Source organism: Pantherophis guttatus, chromosome 2 (assembly GCF_059756535.1).
Source record: "Pantherophis guttatus breed Tessera chromosome 2, ASM5975653v1, whole genome shotgun sequence".
In the NCBI taxonomy this organism is placed as follows: Eukaryota; Metazoa; Chordata; class Lepidosauria; order Squamata; family Colubridae; genus Pantherophis; species Pantherophis guttatus.
Genome location: NC_142064.1, coordinates 206,132,637 through 206,156,161, shown reverse-complemented (window position 1 = coordinate 206,156,161; position 23,525 = coordinate 206,132,637). Strand labels below are relative to the sequence as shown.

The 23,525-nt window shown below is 36.8% G+C and overlaps 1 protein-coding gene across 2 annotated transcripts; it reads right to left on the bottom strand.

Moving 5' to 3' along the window:
* Window positions 1–210: 210 nt before the first annotated feature.
* REEP2 (receptor accessory protein 2) lies at window positions 211–22,256 on the bottom strand. 2 transcript variants are annotated; one of them, XM_034441443.3, is made up of 8 exons: window positions 22,069–22,256; window positions 21,439–21,511; window positions 13,905–13,981; window positions 12,870–12,990; window positions 7,075–7,188; window positions 6,631–6,778; window positions 5,611–5,771; window positions 211–2,426 (listed from the first exon to the last, which is right to left on the bottom strand). In XM_034441443.3, the coding sequence occupies exons 1-8, from the start codon at window positions 22,098–22,100 to the stop codon at window positions 2,352–2,354; spliced, it is 801 nt and encodes a 266-aa protein (XP_034297334.1). In that variant the 5' UTR covers window positions 22,101–22,256; the 3' UTR covers window positions 211–2,351. The 2 variants fall into 2 exon arrangements, with proteins under 2 accessions (XP_034297334.1, XP_034297343.1); XM_034441452.3 differs by lacking the exons at window positions 21,439–21,511; window positions 22,069–22,256 and adding an exon at window positions 21,728–22,002.
* Between the last annotated feature and the right edge of the window lie 1,269 nt (window positions 22,257–23,525).

Sequence of the window (23,525 nt, the reverse complement as noted above, 5' to 3'; positions counted from 1 at the left end):
ACTCTGGAAGGGAGCACTCCTCCCCCCCTAATACTGCAGAAATATAAAGGTTTTCAGTACAGTCAAACCAGACTCCAACTGCACTTCCTTTTCCTAGTCATATTTTCTATATATAAATGGAGTTGTTTCATACCTAAACCCCTTGTAAACAGGACCACTCAAGAATAATTGCAGAGTGTTGGGAAAGAGCAATCAACTAACTAGAAAGTATAGCAGGCTTCTATATTTTTATTCTCAGCAAAGTCAATTTTCCAACTACTAAAAGGCTAATTTCATATTTAGGGTATCCTTGACAAATTTTAAAAAATGCATTTAATTGTTTGCCAAGTCTTTGGCATTAAACACTGCCCGGGAGGAAAGAGAACAGCAAATACACTGTGAATATTCTCTTTGTCCTTGCGGAAAAAGAACTGACAGATGTCCAAACCAGAAGTTCAACACAAGTGGAGGGATGTGTAATTAACTGGAAGTAGACTAAAAACAATTTCTTTAAAGGAAATTCCTTTGTAATCTTAATTATCTCTGCATCTCATAACAACAATGCAAAACAAGAGAGTTAGTTTAAACAGGCAACTTTGGAAAGTATGCTTACTAGGACATAAGTCCCACTGAACTCAGTATAGATTAATTTGAACAAACGTGTTTAGAAATTAGTAAATGCGGTAGCCTGTGCTAGGAAAAAAGTTTTCAAACAACACACTGAAGTGTTATGTTGCATATCTAAAAGCTGATACTGCCACCTAAGATCTTGTGAATAAACCTAATAGGCAAAGATTTGCTTCATCTTTAAAGACTGGTGGCCTTGATGTATATGGTATTCGTAAAATGGAGCTAACCTAGTAAAAATCAGAGTCACTAGTATTTATCTAAGCTTCCTAACTTTATAATTTTAGATTATTGTATTTATGTTAAAGTTTGTGAAACGGTACATTTTAAGGATTACTTTCACTGATTTTATTGTAATTCTATAGGGTCCTTGTTTCTCTCTGAGCTTGGTTGCTTTCTTGCAGTTGTTTCATTACCAATTAGGTACTATCATCATTCTATATAAAATCTGAATTCTTGTGGTCACCTAACACCAAACAGTACTGTCTCTACCAAGTAAATAGCATAAGTAGAGAACAATGGAAGATTTGGATGGTAGAAAGTAGTAATTCCTGAGAGCTGAGTAGCCGCATCAATTGTTTACATTTAGAATAAGTGGAAATGTCCCTACCACTTATTACAAAATGCCACTCAGAAAAACTCAAAAAAGGATTGTTATTTTTGGCCAGCTTGCCTGGATGTACTGATTAACTTCAATTTATAATCTGACTGCAAACAAAAGCCAGCAGAAACTTATGTACCATTCAGCTTACTATTGACCAACTGCTTTCACGCAACCACTTCTTTGAAATAATTCTTACAGAAAACAGACCAATCTATAAAACCTAAAATATCAAGGCAACTCTGAAGAAGGGGTCCAAAGGTTTGATACTTAGATTGTAATTATTCAGGATTCTAACTCTTTGGAGAGAGTGATCTAGGCTCAAGCATTCCCATATGTCGTCCTCCAGCCACGATTCACTTAGTTTTGTCATCTTTCCTCTACTTTTAAAAAAACATTTCCCCTTTCCAATACTTAACATAAGCAAAGTCACAATAATTCCACCCAAGCAAAAGAGGCTTCTGCATAGAAAGACCAGATACTGGTAGCAAAGCCAGCCACTTTCATTCTCATCACTATTAGTCTTTTCCTCAAAGTCACTGCAGCCCGCCCACCCCCACCCCCTGCCAAGAAATTCTTTGCTAAAACCCACTTCACGGACAGCGAAGATGTTGCGTTTACAGTAAACTATCACTTCTCCTTCTTTCTTTTGCTGAAACAATTTTGAAAGGATAGTTTTCAGTACCAGTCACCTTGCTTCAGGCACTTCCCAACAATTCCCCATAGCAGCTAAATCATGACAGCAAGTGAAGAGCTACTAGGAGCTCTCCATGCAAATTAGAATTTCAATTGCACCAATTTTTTTTTTTTAACCAGCCTCTCTGCCAAAAGTGGTTCTAACCCTAATTAAAGAGGTATTCCAGCAAAGAGTTTCTCTACTAGGGTTACACATGGAGAGGGAATCCCAAAACAACAGGTTATATACAGACAGATTAGCATTTTCCATCACAGAGATGAAGAGTATATAATTCCTGAGGATGGCCATCCTCTGATCTGTGTGCCAAATTTCAATCACCATCTCGCCTGGGAATGAGCTCTACAAAGCAGTAGCTGTTATGTACATGATCTCAGCTCCCATTCCTTGGAGAGTGTCCCTCACAGTGGCAGAAGAGCGCTCTGGGACAGATTTTCAGTTGGATTGTCCTTAGGCTGATTCGCCAACAGCAGTGGAGCCTGTAGCTTTCTTCTTGGGACGGGCTTTCACTACCTTCTGTGGAGGCTGTAGAGCAAGCAAGAGATGCACAACATTACATTAGCTGAAAAAAAGATATTTTGAAAAACGGTTTTGTTTAATTCGCCACTGAGCTAACAGAGCTTCAAAAAAATGAGCAGCATTGCTAAAAATGCTGATTCTTAAATCCTCTGTTTTACTAGTAGTAGTACTCTAACAACTGAACTAGTGATTGGGATGTCTGGAAGTTATATAACAGCAGTAACATATTTCAATAAAAAGAGAGGTAAGATTGTATACTTATTTTATTATTGTCAATATTACAGTAATACAGTTTTTAATAGAAAGATTTTTATTGGGAAGGTGAGACAGAAATTTAATAAGTATCCAAGCAATCAGCTTAAGGAATTTTAGCATGAAAAGACAAGGATTTAAGAAAAAGGAATAGGGAAGGAGGGGTGTGGCCAGTGCCAGTGGCGGTACAGCAAATTCCGGGGCTCCTGGAAAATGCTGATATCTCAGCTGCTTTAGGGGATCCCCAGGTATCATAGCTGTCCTGTAGGGACAGTGAAGAACGGAAGCACAGGCAGGCATGAACAAGGAGGTTGCAAACTCCCTGAAGTGTCTGCATCAGCCTCCGACCCAGCAGCAAGGGAAGACAGTCTTTAGGAGCTGTCAAAAGCCAGGCAGCCATACGCAAGATAAGGGAGAAAGAACGAGGAGCGATGATGAAACGGAGTATTGTTACTGAATGAGTGATTGGCCAATTCATAAGTAAGAAGAATTTTTTTTTAACTTTAAAAGAGGTCCCAACCTGAAATAAGCGGCTAATTGGCATCCGGGAAATTAAAACGAAGGAGAAAAAAAAAAGAGGAACTTTAAAAACGAAAGCCCTAAAAGGAGAACTAACCACCTGATTTAAATTGGACTTGGAAGAAATTAAGAATAAATATAAAGAAAAGGAAATTGAGACAAAGCATTTATTTAACAACAAAAGGCACTAATTGAAGAACAGAAAGCACTACTTTTGTGGATTTACAATTGATACTTTTGCCTGGGGATTTGTGGATTGGAGAGAGTCATTTGCTGATGGAAAAGAAATATTGCACTTAAATCAACGTGAGAAGCCATATGGGGAGTATTTGTTTAAACAGCTGCAGTAAGATTACAAAAAGAACTTGAAATAATAAAACCTTGAACTGGGGAGACTTAAAAGGATTATTTGAATTGGATACTATTTGGAAAGAAGAAAGAAAACAAAAAAGACATTAAATGGACTTGAATTCGAACTATATATAAGTGAAAATAAAAATAAATTTAAAAGTTATTTCTTTTTAAACTGAAAATATGGAAAATTGGGAACATGAGTACGAGGAGTTGAGGGAGATGTTGCAAAAGGTGCGAGAAGCATTTAAGAGAAACAAAGAAGCGGAAGATTGGATAGAATACAAAAAGAAAGAAAGAGGAAATATAAATGAGAAGCAAAAATATAATGTGAGAAAGAAAATAATTGAAGGAAAAAATATAGATGATCACACTGAGATTAACAGTGATAAAATGAAAACAGAAAGAGGGGAATATCTCTCAAAAAAGAAGAAAAGAGAAGGAAATGGGAAAAGAGAAAGGGGGAGAACTAAAAGGGTAATAAAGTTAAAAATTAGAGAAAAGATGCAGGAAGGAGGATATAATAAACACAAAAAGAAGAAGAGGAAGAAAGAAATAAGTGAATGGGAGAAAGGGGAGAAAATATCAAGAGGTGGAATTCAGGAGAGTGTAAAAGAAAATGGTTAAAAGGGGAAAGGAAAAAATGTAGAAAGGAATTAAAGCAGTGATATGTTGATTTAAGGGAATGGCATTAGTAGTAGAAGTGGTATGTAAGAAATCAACTGGAATAAATATATAGATTACTGTAAAAGGGAATACTTAATTGAAATTAAGACATAAAATCAAAATGAAAGTAAAGAAATGTGTGCTAAAGATTGAAAAAACAAAGGAAATTGAAGTAACAAATGAAATTGAAATGTTAAATAAATGATGTAGGAAATTGTTGTAAGTAGACCAGCAGAGATAGAAATGGTCTATATGTTAAAATATCAGGAAGCAATTGAAATATTAGGAAAAGAGAAAAATAACTACTGAAATGGAAATAAGAGGTGGAAAATTAATTAAGTTGAAAGATTTTAAGGTAAAAATGAAACAAGTTGAAACATAATGTTAAGAATTTTAAAATATGATGGGAATTTTGAGGAATATATGCAATAAAGGGAAAGAAAAACGGAGATGCCTGGACACCATAGGAAAAAAGCATTGAATTGAAAATGAATACAGCAATAGAGATAGAAGAAGGAGTAGGGAGACTGAAGGAAGGGAGAAGGAGAGAGAGGAACAGAAGAAAGGGAAGAGGAGAGGAAGAAAGGAAAGGGGAATAAGAGTAGGAGGGAAGGTTAGATGGCGGGAGGAAAGAAGGAGGGGGAGAAAGGAAGGGGAAGTAGCGAAGGAATAGGAGAAGAGGGAAGAAGGTAGGAAGGACAAAAGAAGGGAGGGAGAGGAAGGGAAAGAGAAAGAAGATTGTTGTAAAACAAAAAAGATGAAATGGAAGAAAGGCATCCCCGAACACGTTTAAATATATTAAGATAAATATTGAATTAATAAAAAATAAAATTAAGGAGAATGTATATGATTAAGAATAGAAAAAATAGAATTTGAGGGTGAAAGAAGATACTGTTTAGAAAAATAAGAATAGAAAAATTAAGATTTGATTAACAAATATGAGAATGATGCTTCTGCAGCCAAGATATTGACCCTCAATTGAAAAATGTATATTCTCAGTTCTGATTGTATTCAGATGAGAATTTTCAAGGAAGAGTTTGCTCTCCAGACAGTGATGAAATTACAATGTACGTAATGGTATCAAGTCAAATCATGCCACATGTTACTATTTATAAGGAAATGGTTAACACCCGTATCGAGACAGGAATGTTTTTTATCAGAGCGCTTTCATTTATTTAAATTCTGGCTGAGTGGAAAAATAATGTAAAACAAAAATGAAGGCTGATTTATTGGGAAAGGCAGACACTGTGTTAAAGCCTTAGTGATGAAGTAAAAAAGGAAAGGGTACCATGGTGAAGCATGTATGTTTGTGCCATTATATGATTCAAGTATTTCCACCCTTTATTTTTTAAGAAGCTGCAATGTACACATAGGGGATCCATACAACTGCAAGCCATCTCACCTCAGTCTTTATTGTTTTCTTAGGAGCTTTAAGGCTCTGGGTTCGTTTGGGAACTTTGTCTCCTGTATCATCATCAGATGGTTCAGTTCTAGAATCAGACTGTGTTCCATTATGTCTCTGAGTCATAGCCATGTCCTCAGATGAAGAGTAAAAAGATGCACCTAAAGAGAAAAACAATAGTGGGACTGCTTCATAAAGGTAAAAAAGATACTCAAGATATAGAGGCAAGGAAAAAAACCGAGTATATTTATATACCACGAACTGAACTCAAGGTCATGGGAAATATGAAATTAAATGTATTTCTGAATCTCATAACTGAAATTCCACTCCTTTATAAGAAAAGAGCTGCAGTAGCTTCACAACCCATCTATTCCCTCCACTCTAGGCAGCCTTTCTTTTTCTCTACTATTTTATAGTATACTTAAATGAATTAAATGAATAGTTACATTTAGGATATGAAAAGCCTGTGCATACAGCTATGTAATCAAATTCTCCTGTTTCTACCAAATCCCCTTTCCAAGTCAGGTTCATTGGTTGAATAAAGATCTATATGGACAGAGTGCAAGAATATATACTAGGGTCACTATATGCAAGGAGAAGAAAGCTCCTGTTTTGTATCCTGCTCTCTTTTACATGCAGCTGAGGAGGATAAACTTTAAAAATACAGGTGAACAGGTGCCCTTTGATGCAGGAGATAATATTTTCTTTTTTCCAGGAAAATGCAAGAGGTAAATTATCTTCTCCTTTAAGACAGACTCTTAAAACCTTTATACAAAGGCTCTTATACTTGCATTCACAGAACAATATAAAGTCATTTATAAAGCGTTAACATGTAAAAATAAGTCCCTTGCTAATTCATTTCTATAACAGGTACGGATTTTTATTTATCTGTTTTCATTTGTTGTAGGTTGAATTATCTTTTGTGTGTCCATGTGTTGCTTTAAATTATAAATCAGCTTCAGTGTTTAGTTTGATCAGACATATAAATCAATAAATTTAATAGAGACTGACTTCACTAACCTGAATCATCAATAGTTTCAAGATGGCCCTTAGAAGACGTATGCATGTGTGACTCAGGGCTTTGCAAATGCATTGTGTCATCATCTCGAATCAAAGTCAAGTCTTGCATGCTGAAACTCCGAAGTTTTTCAGACAAAACCCCCTGGCCCTTTAAAACACAACTTCTAGTTACAATTATCCACATGTACTACATCAGAATGCATCTTAAGGGGAACATTGAAAGAACATTTGATGAAAAACTAAATGCAAAGGCAAGAAAATGGAACATCAATGACACAATTTGGATAGAAAATGAAATGACTGTCTTTTCTCTAACATGAAGAAACAGCCCAAATGGCATGTAGCTAGTCGACAGTAAGAAAATGAATGCAGTGAAGGGAAACACCAAAATTACCAAGCAAAAGGGAACAAGGGCAGATATTAAATAAAGATATAAGGAGTTACCTTTGCAGCTGCAGTAACTGCTGCATTTGCTGCCAGGTTTAATCCTCGCTTGCCAACACGCATCATAGTTTCATAACTCTTGTCACGGGCCTGGCTAATATATTCATCTATTTCCTAGGATTTAAGTGAAGTAAAGCAACATTTAGTAATTAATATTATTTACCTATAAAATTCTAGCATAAGCTGCATACATACAAGATTCTAAGCCTTGTGGAGTGCATTAGATCTTTATGCTTCAGCACTGAAATAGAAGGCAAATCTTCCAATTTGTCCTAATGAATCACCTTCTATCAATAATAAAATAAATTCTCAAACGTATCAGTAAATATTTCCTGATCAGAATGGGCTACAAATTATCTCTAGATAATATATATCACGGGATAAGAAAAGGTATTTGGAGCATATAAGAAAAATGTTATATATTCCATACTAATTGACAGCATAGTTTCCTGTATAACGATATATAATTTTATATAGTTTCCTATATAATAATATAGTTTGTCAATGCATACCAAAATTCAGCAGGACCACAGAATACCTCATATTGCTCACTGATAATCTGAAGAGGGATCATCACATCTGATTACAAGCAAATCTATTAGCACGAGATAAAAAGATATCAACTGATATACCACAGAAGCCTGGCTTATTTTTATTTTAGATTATAAATTTGATAAAGCCCCTGATAAGTACCCAGTATGTATTCTAATAGTATATTATCTACTGTTTTAGGTGGTTGGTGTTTCATGGCTGTTTTTCAGATATTTGATCATTCTTAGTAAAGATTTAATAAATTGTGTGGGCACTGGAATTCACTATTGACACTTCAATGTCAATAGTGTCAATGTCAATTTACACGAGCACTTCAAGTTAATTTAACCCTATAAAACTAAAAATCAACCTAGACATATCTTGGATGCCATTTTTTATATGAAAGCCAATTCTCTTACAAGTTTAATTCTCTTATAAATTCTCTTACAAATTTAAAAGGCTCATTTTTAATTTCAAAAAGTGTATTCGGATGAGGAGAACGACTACTTGTGCTCTGCTACTCAGATTAATTTATTTAATCTCTTTCTCTCTCTCTCTCATTAGTAGTGAAGCAGACTGGGAGAAAAGTGCCTGAAGTCAGTGACCAAATATGGGAATGATCTTGGGAATCTTTTTTTAACTTTTTAAGAGCATTTTTTACTACCTGTTTGGGCGAATAGGTAGTAAAAAAATGCTTTAAAAAAGTAAAAAAAAAGGCTCGGACGATCACAGCTGTGCCACACAATCACCCGAGCCTTTTTTTTTTTACTTATTTAAAGCATTTTTAAACTACCTATTCGCCCAAACAGGTAGTAAAAAAATGCTTAAAAAGTTTTTTTAAAAAGTTCTGACGATCGCACTTCGCTCAGCTGATTGTCGGAACTCTTTTAACATTTTTTTACTACCGGTTCGGTGAACCAGTAGCATTTTTTACTACCGGTTTGGGTGAACTGGCCCAAACCAGTAGCATTTCACCCTTGGTTGGAACCCATGAAAATCACTGCCATACTACTTTCTTGCAGTGAGCGATCCCAGTTCCTTCACTTTGGTTTGCAGACACTCAGTTCTGGACTTCAACTCATTATTATTAATTTACATTAATTTTTAATTACTCTCTTTGTGATTTTGATATGCATAAACCACATTACGCAGAAAAGGATGGATGGATAAATAATAGATAGGCAGGCAGGCAAAGAGATAGAGGTAACAATAGATCACATCGAGATAAAATTGAAATACCTTCAATACACAAATCTGATATTTTTATTTTTATTTTTTTTAATTTGATTTATATGCCGCCCTTCTCCGGAGACTCAGGGCGGCTTACAATGCGTTAAGCAATATTAACAATATTAACACCAAGACATGTATAACTCCTGTGCTGCTGCATTTTGCTCCAGCTGAAGATTTTGGATGCTCTTCAAGGACAGACCCATGTACAGCATATTATAGTAGTCAGTTTTAGAGGTGGCTAGGGCATGAGTAGAGCCTCCAAAATCCAGAAATGAGCATAACTGGCATGCCACTTGTGCAAAGACCCTTTTAGCCATGACTCCCACCTACTCTTTGAGTAGGAGCTGTAAGTCCAGAAGAACCCTCAAGCTGCACACCGGGTCTATTAGGCTTGGAGCAGGAGTGAAATCCAAATTTTTTTTCCCTACCAGTTCTGTGGGCGTGGCTTGGTGGGCATGGCAGGGGAAGGATATTGCAAAATCTCCATTCCCTCCCCTCCTGGGGGAAGGATATTGCAAAATCTGCATTCCCACCCCACTCTGGGGCCAGCCAGAGGTGGTATTTGCCGGTTCTCTGAACTACTCAACATTTCCGCTACCGGTTCTCCAGAACCTGTCAGAACCTGCTGGATTTCACCCCTGGCTTGGAGCATGAATGTTGCTAAATCCCCAGATAAAAGAAGGCTCTAAAATCTGAAGCCACTCAGTCTTGCCAGGATTCAGCTGAAACCTGTTGTGCCCATCTAGGCCTCCAAAGCCTTTAGGCACTAAGAGTGTGTAGATAAACAGTAGCTCACCAGGGGCAGAAATGTACAACTGGGTATATCTCACCCCATGGTGATGGATGATCTCACCCAGAAGTTTCATGTAAATGTTTAATAGGAATTGAGAAAGTACCAAACATTTCAGCATCCCACATAGATGAGGATTTTTCTTTTACTCCTGATCAACACCAGCTGAAATGGTATTACTGATTGTAATCTCACCAGAACATGAACTTTTAATATTTCCTATCTACCTAGTGACTCCTAGTGGTCATTAGGGCCAGTGAGTTCTGGTGTTGGAGACCCAGGCTTCTTGAGTTGCCAAAGGAAAGCAGGTGTGTAAAAGTCACAAATCAAATCAAACAATAAAAGTTCATACAGTTAAAAAATTAAAAAAACCATTAAAAAACCAGGATTCCCTACTGACTTCACACCCTGAACAGCGAAAACTATAAGGGCCAACAATGAATATTATGCAGTACAGAAAAGTAATAGTTTGAGATATTAATTTACGCTAGAGATGTTTCATTGAACTAAATATAAATACAGATGATTAAAAAGTACAGATTTGTATACTCTAACCAAAATTAACTTGCTTCATGAACTAGTTAAGCTCTGAGAGAAACGCTAGTGCTGGTGTCTGTTAGAATACTTTTACCTTACGTAGAACAGAATCTTAAATAGAATCTTAAATGGAATAATTAGTCTCTTCCTTTTCAATGCATTTGATATGTTCTGCATCAAATGAATTCAGAAAGAAGGGCTTAATTATTTCCTAATTGGCACTTCTGGGTATTTCACAATGAAGCATGAAAATTTAAATATATATGGATCTTTTACAGCTGATATAAAACAGCATAATGTTGATTTGTATTCAAGTACAAAAAAAATACAAATTGTAGTTTTCAGGCAGTATGACCAACCTTTAGCTTGGAAAAGGGGGTCTTTTTTGCATCCCTACCAACAACAACAAATTAACAAAACAATCAAGAAAATATAAAATGTATTTCATAAAATTTAAAGTTGCTAGACAGCTAAAGGATACAATTTGTAGTTTAGTGCATTACTACTCCCTAATCCGATAATAATTTATTTAACTAATTTGTTAACATTATTCTTTTATGCAATCATTTTCTCCATAAAAACCTAATTTCTTTTACTATGGTACTGTAGAAAGTGACTCATTTGCTACCCAAAGCCTGAAATTCTAAGAAATTATGATAAAATAGATGGCACAACATATTGGAGCTTTAAAAGTTAGGATCAACTTAAAGTTGGCAGCAACGTTAATCTGATGCTGATTAAAGAAAAAAAGTTTAATATTCCAGTGAATGTTATTGCTCTGAAGGATGAAAAACTGCATAGCTCTTCTTACTTTTTAGCAAGAGATAGCATGAGCTACTATAAAAAGGAGACACAGGAATTTTAACAAGAAATTTCTGTCATCTACTGACTACCATCCTTCTTTTATTTTTCACAGGCATACACCGAATTGATAATTCTGTACCTCTATCATGTGCTAGAATTACAAGAGACAATGGAAAGTAATTGCACACCCATTAATTGCCACATATTTTGCATAAAATAGATATCCAAGAAAAAAATCAATTAATGAAGCAAATGCGGAACATTTTGAAAAGATCCTGGTTATCCTATCAAAGAATGGGAACCATGGTTGGAGGAGAAAGGGGGAAAAAAAGGGGGGGACAAAAAAAACTAAAAAATGGTTAAATTAGGTGGAAGAATATGGAAACAAATGGGAAGACATAAATTGTGGAAAGTAAACTAGGTACCTGTTTATGTTAAATGTAAATAAAATATTTAGATTAAGAGAATATATTACAACGGTATATATATGATATACTAGAAATATATGTATAAAAGATAGATTAAGGTAAGAAAGAGAAAATGTATAAATATGGATTACTGATGCGAAGATGTTGAAAAGAAGAAGATGTAAATATCTGTTTTTGTTTGTTTGTTTTTAAAAAACTGTTTAATAAAAATTATATTAAAAAAGAAAGAAAGAATGGGAACCATATTTGCACACATCCTGATAAAATTGTTGATTTGTGGATTTCCTTTTGGTTGGAGGTTTCTAAATCACATGAAATGCTTTTCCTAACAAGTAGTCTTCAAATATGACTTTTCAGAGGGATACTAGAAACTATACTAGGAAAGAGATAGAAGGTCCTGGCATGTACACACGGTAAAGCAACTTGCACAGCCACTTCTTTCATTAAAAGTGGCTGTGAAATCCCAATCATGATTACTCAAATAAGAGTCAGCATATTCTGGTCAGATTGCAAATTTATTCTTGCTCAGTGGGACAACTGGTATTTCTTTCTTTCTTTCTTTCTTTCATTCAATTTTTATAACCTCCCATTTCAAAGAAATGAGTCTGGGTGGTGAACAATCATAAAACAAAAGTTAGAATATAGTATAAAATTAAATATACATGGTAGCAAAGGAAAAAAATGTTATCATAGATGTTAATATAGCCAGGGAAAAGGGACCTTTACACACTCAGGGCCTCGGACCCAAGCACAAAGGCCTTATGAAAGGCCAATGGACTTGGGGTCATCCTCAAGTGTGAAAAGAAAATGTTCCAGAGAGTGGGGATTATGGCAGAGAAGGCATGTCTCTTAGTCTTCACCAGTTGGATATTCCTTGGCTAATGGGGCCCATCATAGTATGTCAGACTTAATTGGACAGGTAGAACCACTTGGAGAAGATGATCCCTCAGGTAATCTGATCCCAGGCTAACTCTAGCTGCCATTTATATTGGCAGAGAAATTCTCTTACTATTTCTCTATCAGGTCTCATTCAACTGTGATAAAGATTTGTTTTAGAAATTCTTTTAACAGGAATGGCATTTGGCATTCTTGCACTTATTTAGTGACGAGGAGAAGGAGGGCATATGAAGTACATTTCATTGTACAATAATATTTCCAATAGCCTGCAATCTCCCTCATGCCCATTACTTTGACTAATAAATCAGGAGGGAATTCTTCCCATCAAGTCTTTTCTGGGTTGATGCTACTTTCATCCTTAAATAGGAATCCTGCCCTTGAAATATTTTTGAATAAGCTCTGTCCAGATATTAGCTAGGCAATTTTGAAAGGTTATGTATGCTCAGCTCTAGCTGCCATGCATTCAGCATGAATAAACATGGGCATGACTAATTTCAAGGGTTTTTTTTCCTGTAACCCAACCACATTTGAAGTGACTCAATTTTCATGTCTGATAATTGGGCAAGTTGCAGTACCTTCTCCTTATTGGAGAGCGTTGGGTGAACAAACTTCCTGTACAGGACGCTGGATCCCTTGGTATAAGGAGAGAGCAGCCAGATCACAAATGCGATTTTCAACTCGAAATAAAAGGGAAACCTGAGAGAAATGGAAAAGCTAGAATCAAGCTCAGGTTAGAATCAGACAAAGGTTGACAGTCCAGAATAGTACAGATGGAATAAGCAAAGGGAGAAAAAATGAACTATAGATAGAATAGAATCAATACCACAAAAGGCAGCTGCCTTCTATTTTTCCTATAACAACAACCCTGTGAGGTGGGTAGGACTGAGAGAGAGTGACTAGCCCCAAGTCATTCAGTGAGCTTTCATAGCTAAGGGAGGCCTAGAACTTAGTCTCCTGGTTTATAGATCAGCATCTTAACCATTATATTAAACTGGCTCTCATTCTTTTCAAGAATGCTTTTTTGAAATTTCATTTTAGATTAACTTTTAATTTTAATAAATACTCCAACAGAGCAAACATAGAATTAAACACCAATTAGTATTTTTTTCAGATAGCAATAAATTATCATCACTGTGGGGATTTATATGACCAATTCTTGCCTCAAAGTCACCCAACATTCTCACCCCAGTACATAACCCCGTGATTCACATCTTTTGAACAAGTTGCCAGTAAGGTGTATTAAACAGAACTATTACTGTAGGATTGGAGTAACAACTCTTTCCTCAATGTGTTTTCAGAGAACAAATCCCTTGATAAATCACAAAGCAGAAGATACTGATGACTTGCAATAGTACCAGAAACAACCATTTTATTCAGAGCCAGAATCCAAATGTTTAAAAATTACTATTGTAAGAAAGAATAATATATTATTACCAACTTCAAACATTCAATTTATGAGCTATATCATATATGATACAGTAAATGAATATTTCTGGCAAAAAATTTAAATAAAATAAACTTAAGAAAAAACATTCAAAGCAGTCAAGAATTAGAAAATAGAATACTTTATTACAGCATCAAGTAGTTCCTACCAATGATAAAGAACTTACCAAGACAGAATGATGTCTGTGAGTGTTTCTGCTGTGGTGAAGAAGGCAAACACAATCCAATACATCATCCATTTAACCTGCAAGGCAACCACTGAGTTAAAAGTATGCTGAACATTAGGCCTTACCTTAAAACATGTATTTGTTTTATAGGTACCAAACATTCTGAACAATTTTTTCTCATATATAAAAACAAATATTTACACAAACATCACTTTATAAAAGTGATGCTTGGGTAAGCAAAGTTTGTCATGCCTATTCTTGTTTTTTCTTTCTCCCTTTAATTCCCTCAAATTTTATTTGCTTCAAACATTGAAGCCTGGCAATGCATTATAAAACTGATATATTTGCTGTCCAACAGCTTGTTTAATGACAGGTAACATTGGAAGCAGAGGGAATTTCATCAAAAGAAATCCATGGAATTTTTCTGCCAATGGAACATTTCCATTACCCCAAGCTTTTTACAATCCTGGGCATTTTTTCAAAACTTGTTTTTTTTTTTTTAATTTGATTTATATGCCACCCTTCTCCGAAGACTCAGGGCGGCTTACAATGTGCTCAGCAATAGCCTTCATCCTTTTGTATATTTATACAAAGTCATCTTATTGCCCCCACAAACTGGGTCCTCATTTCACCTACCTTAGAAAGGATGGAAGGCTGAGTCAACCTTGAGCCTTGGCGAGATTCGAACCCTGCAGTAATTGCAGGCAGCTGGTCTTAATAACCAGCTTAATAACAGGGTGCCTTAAACCCCTGTACTACCAAGGCTCTTATAAAAGTTTAGGAGCCCTAAGGAGCATATTTGGGGTTACAGAAAACAAGAGAGTTTTCCAAAATAGTGTAATAAGTATTTAGGAGGAAAACATATTGCCTAAAAGACCCATATCAGCATCATGATTCAACACAGCAATTAACAGTTGATAGTGTTTTATTACAACATACTGCATATAACAGATATTTGTATGTCAGCATCTTGATTGCAGGCAGGCCGGCAGGCAGATGCTAGCTCCCCCTGCTGTTTATTAAATAAGAATGAATATAAGCGCATAAGCAGAGCTCAGAGTATGAGCATAATGACACAGAACTCATCCATATCCTGGAAATTAGACTACAGCCTGCTTTCATCGGGCTAGCTAAAAATTCCTTTCTCAATATACAGAATAAAGCAAGTTATTATTTTTTAAATTCTGGAGGAATATACTGTATCAAGGCTAGTAATTATTGATAGCAGTACTAAACAAATACCAATAATCTGTCTAGATCTCTTCACAACCATCTAAATGTGTGACTGTTGCAAAGGTGCTTTTTCAAAAGGCAACTGGACTTGCTTTGTTTTTGATTGAAGATGTTTCGCTTCTCATCCAAGAAAGTTCTTCAGTTCTAAATAAATGGTGGCAAGTGGAAGGATTTATATTCCTTGCAGTCATCTGGTTGTTAGTACTCTTTCTGAGACTCGTTGAGGCACTTGGAGGTTTATCTGTGCCCTCGAGGTCAGCTGAATAATGCAAATGGGTGTGGGACCTTCTTGGAAGGTTGCCTTTTGAAAAAGCACCTTTGGGACAACCATGACCTGGATGACTGAAAATCTCCATAGACATTTAAATGTGTGACTGTCATATCTTTGGACCATCACTGAATCTTTTCATATTTAACTTCACCTGATAAAATTGCAGTTATTAAACTCTTAAGGAGAACAAAATCCAAAAGTGATTCTGAAGGTTTCCAGAAGGATCTCTATAATCTGGGTATGTGGTCAACCAATATATTAAGGTGACTCAGTTTAAATATATGTAAACAGATACACACTTGAGCAAAGAAAACCTATCTTCATATCTACACTGACAGAATCTGGCCTGTCTGTAACCAGTTAGGAAAAAAAAAATATTGGGATCATACTGAATAACTCAGTGAACATACTGTGCTGAGTCAGTGTACGTGTTATGCAAATTCTGAAGAACTGAAAATAAAAATGCCAATATTGTAATGCTCTTATATAAATCCATGTCTGATTTAGAATATTGTATACAGCTTTGGTTGTTACAGTTGAAAAAGGTTATAATAGAGCTGGGAAAAGTGCAAGAGAGGAATATTTGCCTGTCTCCTAGTTGCAAACATTCCAGTAGAATCTAGTTGGCAGCTGTGAGAAACACAGTGCAGACCTAAGATGGGCCTGGTCTGATCCAGCAGAATTGTTTTTTCTTTCTTATGAAAATGTGTTCTAATATTACAAAGAAAAAAGAAGAATTCTCAAAACCGCCATGTCCAAACATTAATCTATATCCCCCTTTACGCATCTCCATTCTAAGCTACTACATAATTTTTTTCCTAATTAATTAGAGAGCTTTTTTAGTCTCCAATCAAATAAACCACAAGGAATCTATTGAAAATATTTTTTGAACAGCTGATTTAGACTTGCAAATGCCTGTTCTTACTATAAAAAGATAAAGCCTCCCTCCAATTGAGTTTAACTCCTTGTGACTACATCATAGCATTTTCATGGCAACAGTGAAAAGCTTACCCTTGCTTTTATTCCAGGATGTTTTTCAACTTTCCAGTCTAGCCTATAGTCCTTTAATTCCCTGGTAGGCTCTCATCCAAGTAGTATTCAGGATAGGCCTGCCTACTTCTGAATTCAGACAAAGTTACTGACATTTTGTAAAGCTGTGAAAACAATTTTATGCAGGCAGGCTTTCAAAGCTCAGTAGTGACTGAGTTTTCATCTTACAAGTGGCTTCAAATGTAAACTGACTTTGAATTGCTTACATTCCTCTTTACAGTATTACAGAGTAAATGTAAAACAATAACCAAATTATAATAAGATGAAAGTAAATAAGCACTATCATAATTTTCAATAATACCATAACTATCGATGCACTGTCTAGTACCACACTTTCAGGAGCAATTTCCACACCATTCCCAAAGGCCCTCTGAAAGAGCAAGCTCATTTTTTCATCTCTGGAGCTGCACTATTACCAAAAAGGGAGGTCACCAAGGGCGAGGCTCATCCTTGGGGTCCCTCCGGCCATCTTCCCTATGTCTTCCCATCAGACAGGCAGAAAGCATTCACAGAAAGCAATTTTGGGGACCCTCGGTTATTAATACATCAAAGTAATATCCACCAAAATGAACTGTATCTGGCAACCAGTAGAATCCCATATTAGGAGTATACAACCAACTGAAATGAGCCAGTCTCTATTTGAGTTGCTACACTCTGGATGGTGTAGCTTCTAAATGAACTTCAAGAGTAGCAATATGTATAATAAATAACAGTAATCCAAAAGTGAAGTGATAAAAGCATGAGTATTACACTAAAGCCTCCCAATTAAGGAATGTGCACTATTTCCTTCCACTTCTCAATCAACAGTTCCTACTCTTCCACCATCTCCACATAAATTTCTGTTCTTCCAGCTTGGTTTCTAACTGTCAGCTACAAACTTTCCAAATTGATCACATTATCTCATGCAGGTTACAGTGCTTTTTGCTCTTTTTACCTGCCAGTTCTTACTTCATGGATACTTATTCGTAAGGAGTGGCTTTAACAGCAGCCATGGTTTGGGAAAGTTTATTTAATGCTGGGTTTGGCATGGATTCATATTTTATCATATGGAATGTGGACAGTGGTAATTAGTTTCTAATGCAAGTGATCAAAAGCAAATTGCAATTAAATGAACTTTCTAGTTTCTGATACACAATTTCCTAAGATTTGTGGTATAGAACATCTAAATATTATGTATTTTTTATATTTACAAAATATACATATTTTATAATAAATACACAATTTTTGGTAGAAAATATTTTTCATTAACAAATAAGAGGTTAGTCAGATGATGCTGAAAAGTTGTTTGTATTCCTAATCTATAGCAATTTAGGTATAGTTTTGTGTTTTTATTCTGGATAATCCACAGATTTTCATGCCTAATTTAGATTCTAGTGGCAGGAATGCACTTCAAATTTTGATCCTTTTAAGTCAGGATCAGAGACATAAGTCTGAAACCTAGTTTAGGGACTGACACAGATGATTATCACTGAGGGATAAACTAGCCTGAAAACTGGACAACTGGTATTGAAGGCCATTTATGGATAACAGTCACTGACATAGATATTCATATTTAGTTTTTGTATTTTTAAGAGCAACCAAAAGCATTTACAATGGTCACATTCTTGGCAGGGAATAATGACTTTATTATAGAAAAACACAGATAATAACTGTTTTATTTTCAATCTTATTCCAATCATTTCTTAGTACGGAATTTGCCCTTTTTCACTGCCAGTTCATACTTAGTAAGTTTTGTAAGTTTTCTATTGTACACTTTTCGTAAGTTTTCTATTGTACACATAAGACTTCTCCAAGATAGTAAAGATAATTTTTGATTGGGAGCTGTCCAGAGTTTGTTATAAATTGGATGGCTGTATACATGTTTTAAATAAATAAATATAATCATTACAGATAGCTTTTCAGGACAGACAACATACACTAAGTAGCAGAAGCCTAGGTGCCCTACTTTACATAAGTTCCATTATTATTTTTACCTTAGTTTGGGTAAACTACTGGGCTGCCCTAAAGGAAAATGTGCTGTAAGATTCCTTAAGGTTCTTTCTGTTACATCTTCTATTACAACGCCTACCCTACCCCCACATCCTACTGAGACAGGTTTTAAAGAAATGCTTAACAAACTGTGATCAATAAGCTGGTGATACACCCAACCTCTCCCTTGAGTTTCCTGACTTTATTGTATTTTAATTAATACATTTTACTATTGTATTTTAATAGACAATCAAGATTTTAAATTATTGTAATTTCCCTGACCAGCTCTTTGAATGGTTGAGTTGGGACAAAAATCTCTATACACATGTGGTTAGATTCAGATATGGTAGTAGTCTCTGAGACAAGAAGTTTTAAATGGGAATTGGACAAATTCATGAAAGATGCGCTATTAATGGGCTATTAATAGCTACTAGCTTTGATGGCTGTTGCTACTTCTAGAATTATAGGTAGCATGCCTTGAATATCAGCTGCATCATACTCCTGAAGAAGTCTCTCCTTCTCCTTCTTCTCCTTCACCTTCTCCTCTTTAATATATTGCAAACAAAGCACCAGTCTACAGATCTTATTTATCTCCAAAAATGCCCTTAGATACTGCAAAGACCTAAAGCAGATGTGTTTTTAGAAAATAAAAATGGTGGATGATTGCAGTTTACCGATAATAATTTCTTTGCAAGCCTAGAAAAAAGCCATAAACCTGGGGATGAAAGCAGAGCTTTGTAGCCCAGAAAGAATGACAGGAAACCTCTCCACCAGTTCACTTCGGGTAAATTGGTGTTTTGTGCCAACTTATATTAATAGTGGTTTTAGAAATGGGTAAGTTTTCCATGACAGCCATTTTCACTCCTAGGGTTTCATAATGTCAAATAGGTCCCTGTCCTAAAAAGATTGGAAGCCTTGATTTGGTCCAGAATATTTAGAACTAGCTTTCTTTCTCCATATATTACCCCCACAGGATGTTTAAATTTTTTTTACGGAACATATGAGCAACCATAACTTTACTATTACATGCAGCTTTGAAATTCTCATTTGTGTTGACTTCAGAACAACCCTGGTTTGATACCAGTAATATTAAACAGCGAATTCATAGCTTTAAAAGATTTTGGGAGCAAGTTTGGCCAAAATAAAGAAGCTTCAGCAATTTACAGTTCCAGACAATGGGCACACATTTTAGCCCTCTATGATGGTAATATTGCCACATCACCAATCCCATCTTGGGACCAAAAAGAGAGACATTATTCATTAAAAAGTTTGTATAGTAGGCCTATTCTAAGTAAGTAACTAAGGCTTTAGAATACCATGACAAAGGCTTTTTCAGTATTTCCTTAGTGGAACAATCTTTGGAAGAAAGAAAATCTTGAGAGTCATATTAATTGTTTGAATAAAAAGGTCAAAATACGTTGCATGACATATCTTGCTAGTGTATTTGACAGATGTCTTTAATGTTCATTTATTTTAAAAGGGCAAAAGCTTTTTTGAATTATCTTGACATCTTTTTGATGAAAAACAATTTTAGGACAGCTAAATAATGTAAATATTACATAATCAAAACTGGCATAAACATTCACTTTATAAGAATAATATTCTACTTTCTAATTTCCTCTCAGAACAAGCATGACCTTAAAAATTGGAAGCATGGGTATCATAAAGAACAAACAGGCAAAGACATATGTTCTGATAAGTCCCATTTTATTAGGTCCACCATTTAGTTCTCAGAAAAAGCATGAAATATTGAAAGTAATTAACATTTGTGGATCACATAAATCGTATAATCCATGGTAGGCCAAGAATAATTTCATATGTGTTGTTTATGAAAGCTAATAATGTGAAAGTGGAAATATTTTGCAATTTGGAAACTGCCAAAAGCTGCTCTAGGAAGACTTTTAGCCCAGATTTTCAAATGCAACCAATTGGTTACTTTTTTCTACAATGAACTTTTGTGAAAGTTCCAATTACATGTATTAAGTAGAGAGTTATACGCTACCCATAGTCATGCAAGTTCAATAAATAAATAAATAATGATGATCCTATAAAGAAAGTATATAACTTCATTTTTTATAGCAAAGCATGGAACAACAAAATAAGAAGCATATATGTAAAAAAGCAGCACTAGTCTTGAGACTAATTTCAATCTTTCCTACTTCTTCCTTTTCCAATTCTTTGCCTATTTCTCATTATTCCTGACACATATTCTTTTGCTTTAACTTCCCTATAGCAAACAAAACCAGCCTATTAACCTTTTCATGAATGGCTAAAAGTGTTCTAGGGATGTTCAATACTGTACTTTACAGTCCAATTATAAAACCTTCATTTAAAATAAATTGTTGTTTCTTAATTTCATAATAATTGTCAGGTGACACACCCAATGCCAAGTACTTGTGACAACCCTCCAATACTTGAGTGCTACAATAAAAAGAACCATTAAAATTGGCAACAAAACTGAGCATTGTGTTTTCTTTCACCAGGGGCATAACAAAGCACTTTTAGCCTCTCATGCTTTGTGCAAATAAGTTAGTGACATAGTCATTGTTTTAATGTGCAAAGTACAATGTTTAAATTGGCTGAAGCCTGCAAAATGGTAGCTATTCCAAAGGCAGTGTACCACGATGCTTTGGAATAGCTAGTACTTTATACTAGCTTTAACTTTTACAACATTAAAAGCAAGAAGCGATTAGCTGAAGAAGCATCTGGTGACATCATCAGCTTATCTCGTGTGTGTGTGTGTGTGTGTGTGTGTGTGTGTGGTCATTATATGGGGAAAAATGCTTAAGAGGAGAACAAGCATGTCAGTTCTATCCCATAGTATGTTCACATCAAATAAATAAGATCCTTTAAAAAAAAAAAACTAACATATTGACAAGAATACAAAAAGTGAAATCTCAGCTTCTTGTCCATTCACAAAACCTGGTCATTTTCTGAACAGGAGATAAACTGTGAATGATAACAGAGAAAGATTAGCCCTTAAAATAAATATGATGGCTGCCTTGCACTTACATATTCTTTCACATTTTTCGTCTTCACAGCTTTGTAAGAAGAATAGGCAGGGTACAGGGTGCCAAAAACCAGACTGCAAACAGAGTTTTGAAAATAAAAACGAATAAAAACGGGGGGCGGGGAGGGGGGAGGAGGAAGGAAGAGAGAGTGAGGTTCCAGTTATTCGGGATGGGCGTCAGACTCTAGCAAACCTGAGCAACGTCCAGTCTCCCCCCCCCACACACACACACACATCCCTCCACCGGCCCACCGAGCAGGCCGAGCAACGAGGCGCTTTGCTCTCTCCCACCTGCTGCATCCACAATTCCCTTCCTCGTCGCCCAGGACCGTCAGGCTGGCTCACCCGACCGCCCCCAAGGGGACGAAAAGGGAGCCCCGGACATCAGGCAACGCCCCGTCTGGTTTCTCCGCCGCCAGGTTCAGGGCGAGGAGCGCTGGCCTCCCCCACCCCCACCTGCAAGCTGCCCCGGGGGAAGAGCGAAAGGGGGGGGGGCGCGCGGCGCGCGCGCTTAAAGCCCCGGGGAGGGCAGCCCTGCCCGACCGCGCGCGAGCCCCCGGTCCCCATCTTCATCCCGTTGCCTGGCAACAGCACAGAGAGGGCCTCCCGCCCAGCCGCCCTCGCGCTCTTACACCACCAGCCGGGAGATGATCCAGGACACCATGGCAAAGCGAGGCCCGGACTCCTCCGGCAGCGGCGGCGGCGGCGGCGGCGGCGGCGATTGGGAGCTGGCTTTCAGCACCAGCTGCAGCAGCAGCAGCGAAAGGAAACGGGGCGCTCTTAAAGGGCAGGTTTCTGCAGCAAGCGTAGCCCCGCCCCGTTCCCTTAAAGGGGAGGGGCTACCGGTGCGTCGGAGGGAAAACAGCCGCGGACCTCATCGCGGAGAAGACGACCGGGTGCGCGCGCGCCCCTCTCTTCCCGGGAGCAGACCCTGAACTGGGTGGGCCGGCCGGCATTGCGTCAAACGAGACTCCTTGCTGGCTTATAGACCGGGGTCCGCCCTAGAAGTGCAAAAGCGGTGTGAGGGGAGCACGTTAAGCCTTCCTTCGGCCCCGGCACGGGAAAGCTTTACAAGACCTGGGTGGCTACGGGACTTGGGAAAGGTTTACCCCAGGGCAGCATTCGGCATCGGATAAATAAAAGCCCCTTTAATCCCCAGAGGGATTAGCACACCTTTTCACGAGGGTTTTCATCGTGCGTGACAGGAGGACAAAAAGGACTCGAAACGCAGGGGAAGGAGAGGAAACGACTCTCTTCCCCGAAGTTTCCCCTTTTCTAAAGAGAAAGAAACGCGGCAGCGAGCGCGCGCACTTGCACAAAGAGTACTGTATAGTGAGCTGGTGCTGTCAATCTTGCAGTATTTGAAACTATTTTTGTTGACAGGCCAGTAAGCAGAAAAAGAATAACATCTGGCCTAGCTCTTGCCCTCCCTCCCCCCATCCCGAATTACTGGAGCATGGGTTTCTACTCTTCCTAAGGTTGGAATACAACGTTCGTAGAGCGGATGAGGACTATCTCATAGCATATTTTGCTGCTCAAGCTCCTGATGTAGGATTAGCTTGCCATACCTGAAATTGTGCTAGCAAAAATGGGAGATTAGAAAAATGACCAACTGTAGTACATCTAGTTAGATTGAGAGAATCATAGGAAGAGAATAATAGGAGGGACTAGGAGTGTCAACTAATGCAACTGCAATGTGTTATATATATATATATATACATATATATATATATATGCTTTTTTAAAATTCTTGTTTTAAATATGTGTGTGTGTGTGTGTGTGTGTAGTTAATATTTCGGGTTTCTTCCCGTGTAATTGTGGATATATCCCTAAAAGGATATAGATATATATATATCCACAATTACACGGGAAGAAACCCGAAATATTAACTATACACACATACATACCCGTGAAAACTTTATATATATATAATATATATATAAAAACAAGAATTTTAAAAAAGCATTTGAACAAGTATGAACAGATTTTCCTTGCAGCTATTTTAATATATTTTTTTCAGTGTTGGTTTCATGCACTTTCTGCTGTAAGTGGTAGAACCAGAACCATAATCAAACTACTTGTAGGAGAG

Coding starts and splice junctions, on each gene's coding strand:
- REEP2 (XM_034441443.3), bottom strand. CDS start 22,100: ATGGTGTCCTGGATCATCTCCCGGCTGGTGGT. Junction 7,189..12,869: donor CGCTCTCCAATAAGGAGAAG/GTACTGCAACTT, acceptor CTTAAATCCTAG/GAAATAGATGAATATATTAG. Junction 2,427..5,610: donor AGAAAACAATAAAGACTGAG/GTGAGATGGCTT, acceptor CTTGCTCTACAG/CCTCCACAGAAGGTAGTGAA.